The sequence below is a fragment of the Tripterygium wilfordii genome, chromosome 11 (assembly GCF_013401445.1).
Source record: "Tripterygium wilfordii isolate XIE 37 chromosome 11, ASM1340144v1, whole genome shotgun sequence".
Taxonomy (NCBI): Eukaryota; Viridiplantae; Streptophyta; class Magnoliopsida; order Celastrales; family Celastraceae; genus Tripterygium; species Tripterygium wilfordii.
Genome location: NC_052242.1, coordinates 5,501,133 through 5,509,459, shown reverse-complemented (window position 1 = coordinate 5,509,459; position 8,327 = coordinate 5,501,133). Strand labels below are relative to the sequence as shown.

The following is an 8,327-nucleotide window of genomic DNA, read 5'->3' as shown; positions in this document are numbered from 1 at the left end:
AAGAAAAAAAAATTATTGATCAAGCTTGATCTGGAAAAAGCATTTGACTCAGTAACTTGGAGATAGCTAGACTCGGTCATGATTAGAATGAGTTTTGGTAAAAGATGGAGGAAATGGATTTGGGAATGCATCTCAACTGCCAGTGTCTCAGTTTTGGTTAATGTCTCCCCTACTCATGCTTTCCCAATGCAGAAAGTTCTCAGAAAAGGGATCCACTATCTCCCTTCCAAATTTAACATTGCAGCTAAAGGTCTACATCAACTACTAAAGAAAGCAGAAGAAGCTGGTCTACTAAAGGACATAGTGGTGAAGAAAGATATTTTGAGCATATCACATATTTAATATGCTGATGATAGTATTGTTTTTTGCATTGCAAAGGAAAAATACATCCAGACTGTGAAGAGGGTATTTAGATGTTTTCAAATTATATATGGTTTAAAAGTCAATTTCTCAAAAAGTTCTATTGTGGGAATTGGCACAAGTAACCAGTAGGTTGAAGAAGGGGCAGCCAAGCACCAGTGCAAAGCATAATTTCTCCCAATCAAGTACCTTTGAATGCCTCTTGGTGCTAATTTTAAAATGGAAAAAACTCGGAGAGCAATGATAGAGAAATTCAAAAATAGACTTTTAAAACCACGAAGTGTTTCGTCTTTGAAGCCCCAAATCCATCGAAAATGAAGAAAGAAGGACGATGTTGGAGGAAGGAAGTGGATGAAAAGCTGAGGCGACTCCACTCTCTGTGCTTCGGCGCCGATCATGCGCTTGAGCGGCACGACTATGAGAGCGCTCACAGTACTCTCGGCCTCAGCCTTGTCGGCTTCCTCGACTCCACCTCTATCACTCTCGCCAATGAGTTTCTCGCTCGCCAAATTCGACTCGATGCCGCCTCCAAGGTCTACCAGGCTCGCCACGCCCTCACTCCTGAATCCGATCGGTATATTATTTCACTCTATGTGCTCGCGTACGCATTGGGAATGTTTATATGTTTCGAAGTGATATGTCTCTTCAATCGTGCTTTCTGTTTGATTAGAGCTTGATTTAAACTCTTTGTTTTTGTCTTTTTTCACTTTCATCGTATACAAAATTGGGGGAGGATTTCACTCGATTGTTGTCTTGTTTTCATCAATTGTATATGTAGTTTTATTGATGCATTGAAACTCTGAATATATATTTAATTTGATAAGGGATGCTATTTTGTGCTTGAAAATCCATCTAAAGCTAAGAAGGGTGTTAGTCTTTTAAGTTATATCACACGAGTTAAAATTTTATCTAGAAATAGATCATGACAAAGCTCGGTTTTAAATTTTGTAACTAAAGAGTGTTATCCGGTCGATTAGGGTACCCATGGTTGAGGAAGCATAGGAGTGATAAGCTAGAGGCCCTGGTTTGATGACTATTAAAAGGCTGCAGGCTTCGACTAAAGAAATGGGAAATTATGTTCTTTGTTTTGTGCTTTACATGGTAATGGCCATGTAATTATTTTATTGGGTATATAGGCATCCTTTAGGTCTTTTGGGTCGTTTCTATATGCAGTAATTGCTATGTAGTTACTTTTAAACTTGGGTATACTTGCAGGCTTTGTCCCTGCATTATCCTTGTTTAAAAAAAAAAAAAAAATTGTGTTTTCTTGTACCTTCAGTCAAGCATTTGAACAGGCAGAGAGAGCCCCTGGTACTACATTTAGAATGAAAGGAGAAATTGATATTGAGAAAATCAAGTAGTCAGAGTATTATTGTGCTCATATTCCACAGTCAAACGGAAGGCTGATATATGAATTGGTATAGAATGTTGGAACAACAAAACAACTGCTCTTTCTGTCTTTCATGACTCTGATTTCATCCCCTAATCCTTTTGAAAGAAAATGTCAATGATTGCAGTGGTTTTTTAATTATTTTGATCTGGATTTGCTGTTTTGGCTTTTGCTTTCTTGAATAAGTACTGTCAACTGGATGTTATATTGCCTTTATGATGACCACAAACTCATTAGTACTTAACTCCTTGAAACACATGCCATTGGTAAACAACACCTTGTATGGAAACAATATCGTAATAGCAAAGAGCGTTTCACATAAAAGCTCTTTGAACGGAAAAATAAGCAACTCTGAGGACTGCATGATTATAGAAAAGGATCTCTCATATAATCACAATCCTAAAGGTCATGGTATCTCTACTTCTATAAAGGTTGAAGAGGAAGGAGGTCATACAAATACTTTGGGAACGAAATGTTTCTATGCGGAAATCAGCAGGCCTAAAAGTGACTATCCAAACTCACCTTTAAGCCACGAAGAGAGCAACAAGGATGTTTCTGGCAATGGATTTGTGACTGCAAGAGCAAAACTGGTAATCCTCAAATCTTAACCCTTCAGTTGTTTCTATAATGAGACTTGAAGCATGATGCCCTTCACCAATATATGTAATCCATTTACAAATGGAGACTTTCCTGAGAAATGCCAAGTTAGTCTCATTTGAATGATTATGATGTGTTCGCTGTTCTCCGAAACATAAGCCTTAACTCCAAAAGCATAAGAACGAATTAGATAAATCTCATATGCCCTGAGTCTTGTTGTATTGGCGTGGTTTTTGGAGTTAACTGTATTTTCAAGGCTTGCGTTATCTCAAAGATGACTTTAGCATAATGTGCATATTACCGTTTCTATGTCTGATGACATGATACTAAAATAGTGCTGTTAAACGCAATGCATTCAGAACTTTCCTTTATTAAGATTACTTGGATGAAACTCTGTTTTCATCATGCTCTAAATTCAAAATATTTCCAAACATGTTTCCGACAAGCATGTTTCCAATAAATTGAAGTATTCATGTTGCAAATTTTTTATGCCAAAATATTACTGCAATAAGTTAATACTACTCACATATGACTGTCGTGACTAGTGACATCAACTTACTGTTCGCTTCTCTGCCCCTGCCCAAAATTGGTTACCAGTTGTTTTTTTGTATGTCATAGCCTCATAGGAAATGGATGCAACGCTAAGACGAGGATTGACAGGATCACCAAGTGCATCTGTCTCCCTACAAAATGAAAACACGAACAGAACATTTGGTGCAAGAACATATGGTGTTTCACGAGGGGGAATGCGTGGTAATTTTGTACCCCCCATCAACTCCAATGGGGGAAATGCTGGTAATCTGACTTCGCGAATTGGGGGAACAAGTGGTGATGTTTAGATGACTCAACTAGGAGATGGTGAGTTTTACTGCATTATTAAGCAATGTAGAACAAATGTAAAGTAAATAAAAGGTAAGCAACCCTGGACAGGGTTAGAAACAAGTAGGATGTACTTCTAGGAATTAAACCTGTGAGCTCTAGGTTGCAACACTGCAACTTTACCATTAGGCCACATGTTGGCCTATAGATATTTAGTATCTTTAATTTGCTAGTTGTCTTTGATGTATCATTATTTCTATAGGTACAATTGATATAATTAGTGGCCTATGAAAGAACAATATCATCTAGAGCAAGTTATAAAGAACTAGGTGCTCTGCTTTCAAAGAGATTTTTAACTGAGCATTGTCATGGATTCATCGGATCAAGTCTCATAATTATATCAGGGATGCCCTGTGTCGCAACCGGGGTCACGACGCAGTCCGACGTTTGAAAGGATGAAAAATGTTTAGAGTCGCCACCAATTGATTTAAGGTGCAATTGGACACTGTAAAAAACCTGCGAACCAGAGAAAAGGGTACAGGGATCGATTGAGTGTGGGGAAGGTGTTAGGCACCCCACAACTCCCGTTTGAAAACGGTTACCCGGATTAATCTAATGGCTATCTTATGGAAACTTGCTCTTTGCAAGATATAATTATTTTGAGAAAAAGGTTGGTATGAAAAATACTATCAACTCATGATAGCTTTGGAAAAAGGGTTTGAAATAACACTTATCAACTTATGATAGTGTTTGAAAAAAGGTTTGGAATATTACTATCAACTTATGATAGTTTTTATTTGGGAATACACTGCCAACTTTGGTAGGTTTAAATTTAAATACCAACTTATGGTTTATTGAACAAAATGCCCTACCAACTTTTGGTAAGTTTGATTTTAAATACCAACTTATGGTATAAATGATTATATGTACTACCAACTTTTGGTAGGTTTAATTTTCAATACCAACTTATGATGTAAATGATAAAATACCCTACCAACTTTTGGTAGGTTTGATTTTAAATACCAACTTATGGTATAAATGATTATATGTACTACCAACTTTTGGTAGGTTTAATTTTCAATACCAACTTATGATGTAAATGATAAAATACCCTACCAACTTTTGGTAGGTTTAATTTTGAACACCAACTTATGGTATAAATGATTATTTGGAAAAAATGTCATTTGCCAATTTAATCCATTATTGCCAACTTATGGCAAATTCATAAATGAAATCCAATATGGTCCATAATCCAGATAAGTGAAATCAACTTATGATTTCCTTAATTGAAATGACAACATATCAAAGAATCAAGATTTGCACAAAACAGATTTTCAAACCACACATTGCGCACAGATTTTTCAACTCTGATTTCACCTATCAAATGAGGTCGAAATGCAACGAAATTTTATATACAATGTCACAACACCTCAATAAACACTATATCAAAATTTCAGAGCAAAATTCAAAGTTTAAAGCAGTCTGCTAATCTCGGACAGATTAGGGTCTTGAAAATCCTGCAGTTTGAAGTCCTTGATTGTAGAGGCTCGCATTGGAGAAGATTGTTGTAGCAAAAAAAAAATAACAGGAAAGCTTGATGATTGATGAACTTGATAGCAAGAAGTTTCTCCCCTTTTCTTTCTCTCTTTTTCTTTTTCTCCCCCCCTAGCTCTCTATTTTTGCGCTCTCTTCCCTTAGCTCTCTCCCCTAGCTCTCTATCTTGCTCTCCTCCTTTTGCTCTCTTCCTTTTGCTCTCTATTTATAGGAAATTAGGAGCTACCCATCCATTGAATGACCAACCATGGCAACCTAAGTGGAGTCACCACCATTGAATAACCAATTTGCACTAAGTAAGTGGATTCACCACCATTGAATGTAAATGGAGTCACCACCATTGAATTTGCACTAAAATGATGGATTCACCACCATTGAATGTAAATGGAGTCACCACCATTGAATTTAAGTGGAGTTGCGCATCAATTTGCACTAAAATGATGGTGATGCATGGAATGATGTCAAGAGAGATATACATATATGTGTATATATGTATAGGTGGAAATAGTAATGGGTTTGACAAATCATGTGGTGGGCTTTCAAATGATAATCAAGACATTGGTCAAGATGGTAGTGGACACAAGCAAATTAGCTCTTCATGAAATGGGCCAACAAATGTTGAACATAGGTTGGTATGAATTGGGCTAAGATATGAGTATTTGTGGGCTTAAGAATCCAAGAAAGAGAATATTTATGGGCTTATAGGTACAACAAATGTGTTTTTTTTGCATTTTTGTGTTTTTTCTCATTTTTGTATTTTTTTGTATTTTAGCCGGACGAAAATCGGGTACTACACCCTGTATGATAATTGTGTTACTCATTACTAAACAAGAAGATAATTGAAACTAAAGAAATTTGAAAAGAAACAAGTTTGAAGTTCTTTCACAGTTCTTCTATACTTGATTTTTATAGGTTTTTTTTCCTTCTTCTAATGCTCTCTCTGTTTCTCACTCTTCCTCCTTGTTCTAACACGCCCTCTATTCTATCTTAGTTTGGAATTGCTCTGTGGTCCTGAAGGTGAGCTTCCTGAAAGGTTAAGGAACTTAGAACTTTGTCTTATTGAACATGTTAGTAATGAGATAGTGGATCAGGACTCCAACGTTCGGTGGGATGACATTGGTGGTATAGAGTACCGCAAGCTTCTTTCCACACTACAATTCCCATATCTATTTCTTGTTTCTTATGTTGTTTTATTTCCACTAATTGCCACACAATGTGGCAGCTGGTCTGGATCATGCTAAAAAATGCGGGACTGAGATGGTTATATGGCCTCTATTATTTCCAAATTTTATATGAATTGAATTTAAATGACTATATATTTTTGAGATAGTGCTGGAAATTAAGTTTTGAAAACAAACATACATGGACTAAGTTAGAGCATCAATTTTCCAATTATCATATCTTAACCAACTTAGGTCCAAATGACTTGAAACTTGAACCACATGCACATGAAGGTTTAATATATGTTCTAGGACTATAATCATGAGAAATTAAGTGCATCACATATATATTTGGTCATATGCTTAAATTCCGCCAAAACTAGGTTTTACCTAATTTTATGCATATGTGTTCTTTGTGAACGTGGTGAACCAAATGAACTCCGATTTAAATGAAATTTCGTGTGCATCTTAGTTTCATCACTATGAACATATTTGATTTAGTAAAGTTCAAGAGAAAAGGTCATTTACACTGAGTTTGCAAAATGACTTTGAATTTACACTTAGAATTTATCGCTTTCACTATTAGTGATCTAATTGCTTGGTTGAGTGACCAAACGATTTCCGATTGTTATGAAATTTTACATGAACATTCTAATACATATAAAATGATTTATCATGCCGTAATATGAATTTTCTGGGTTGTTTTTCTAATGTAATTAACCTATGCGCTCTATATGAAGCTCTTTGAGCTTACATGCAATTGGGGAGTTCTACCTCCTATTTCCTTGTAGGTTAATCATCATTGTGGTCTCATATGGCTCAGAATTCAGTATGTTCAAGAGTGGTCGAAGTCCTGTTTCTAAGAATGAGCTTGGAGCTCTAGGAAACTATGAAAAATCATATATTTGCCAACTTTCCACTAAGGCATTTAATCAAGTTGAATGAATCCAACATTGAGGCTATTGGTTGTGGTCTTCATGGAGATACAACTCTTTTCAAACATGTGGGACAAACCTTGTCCTCTCTATCATTAGTGATATATTCTTGTTTGACATTTTCACTCAAGACATGTGCTACCAAGAAAGTTAGGTTGGTGCAATCAAACAAGATCCTTGACATTTTCACTCAAGACATGTGCTACCAAGAAAGTTATGTTGGTGCAATCAAACAAGATCCTTGACTAAAGGATCACTTTTGAAGTCTTTGATTCAAAATGAAGGGACAAGATGGCATAGTACAATTTACATCCATGGTTGAGAATTAAAGAGAGTTTGAATGGTCAAGATTTGAAGACATACATTGATCAAAGGGTTGTGCTTGTGACAACACTTATGGAAGAAAGGTACAACTTGACTTCTCTCAAGCTTCCAACGTCTATATGCTCTATGGTGGAGATTTGTTTGCTCAAATCATCAATGACCAAGATTAGGAGCTGCAATGGATGGTAGAGATCAACTCTTGAAGTTTGATCCAATGGCTGCAAGCATAGGAGAGAATTGTCTTTAAAAGAGGATCTTCCATTTCATACAACTTGGAGAAGCAAATTGAAAATTATCCTTGAGAGAAACCTCTTGCTATCAAGTTCATCAATCATCAAGCTTTCTTGCTATTTGCTACAACAATCTTCTCCAATACAAGCCTCTACAATCAAGGACTTCTCACTACTCTTGCTTTTGCAAAAAGGAAGTTCCTATATCCTTTAGGCTTTGTTTACTTACAATCTAAAACCTCTCTTGTTGTTAAAATCCTATCTTTGAGAGTGTTGCTGTAATCTTGAGAGTTCCACACCAAATACCTTTGAGGTAACCTGTGAGAACCTTGGCTGAAAATCCCATTGAGAAATTCCCTTTGTTAGGGGAAATTGTAAACATTGAAGTTTGAGGGAGTTCTTAGAAACCCTTGGTGTAAGGAGTTTTGTGGGTCTCTTAAAACCACACCTTAGTGAAGTTGGGAAAATCCTAGGTTGGTGAATCTAGGTAGTAGACGTAGGAGAAGGGTCTCCGAACTACTATAAATCGCTGTGTTGATTTCTTTGTTTACTTGTTTATATTTACTACTTGTTTCAAACTGCAGGATTTTCAAAACCCTAATCTGTCCGAGATTAGCAGACTTACTTAAACTTTGAATTTTGATCTGAAATTTTGATATAGTGTTTATTAAGGTGTTGTGATATTGCATATAAAATTTTGTTGCATTTCGACATCATTTGATAGGTAAAACCTGAGTTGAAAAATCTGTGCGCAGTGTGTTGATTGAAAATCTGTTTTGTGCAAATCTTGATTATTTGATATTTGGTCATTCACTATATTGTATCACATCTTGCATTGGATTGAATATTGATTAGGATAATCATTAGAGTCTAAATTTGTGTGCTATGTGTTAATTGTCATTAATTTGTTTAAATTTAAAAAGGGATTCCAATTGGAATTTGGGGACACAATTCACCC

At 36.0% G+C, this 8,327-nt stretch overlaps 1 protein-coding gene across 2 annotated transcripts; it reads left to right on the top strand.

The window, feature by feature from the left end:
• Positions 1 to 366: 366 nt before the first annotated feature.
• On the top strand, positions 367 to 5,998 carry LOC120009785 (ATPase family AAA domain-containing protein FIGL1-like). 2 transcript variants are annotated; one of them, XR_005470743.1, is made up of 4 exons: positions 367 to 934; positions 2,182 to 2,340; positions 2,966 to 3,205; positions 5,712 to 5,998. XR_005470743.1 is itself a non-coding variant. In XM_038860488.1 (3 exons), the coding sequence occupies exons 1-2, from the start codon at positions 675 to 677 to the stop codon at positions 2,276 to 2,278; spliced, it is 357 nt and encodes a 118-aa protein (XP_038716416.1). In that variant the 5' UTR covers positions 367 to 674; the 3' UTR covers positions 2,279 to 2,340; positions 2,966 to 3,566. The 2 variants fall into 2 exon arrangements, 1 of the variants encoding a protein (XP_038716416.1); XM_038860488.1 differs by lacking the exon at positions 5,712 to 5,998 and having other exon boundaries at positions 2,966 to 3,566.
• The last annotated feature ends 2,329 nt before the right edge of the window (positions 5,999 to 8,327 follow it).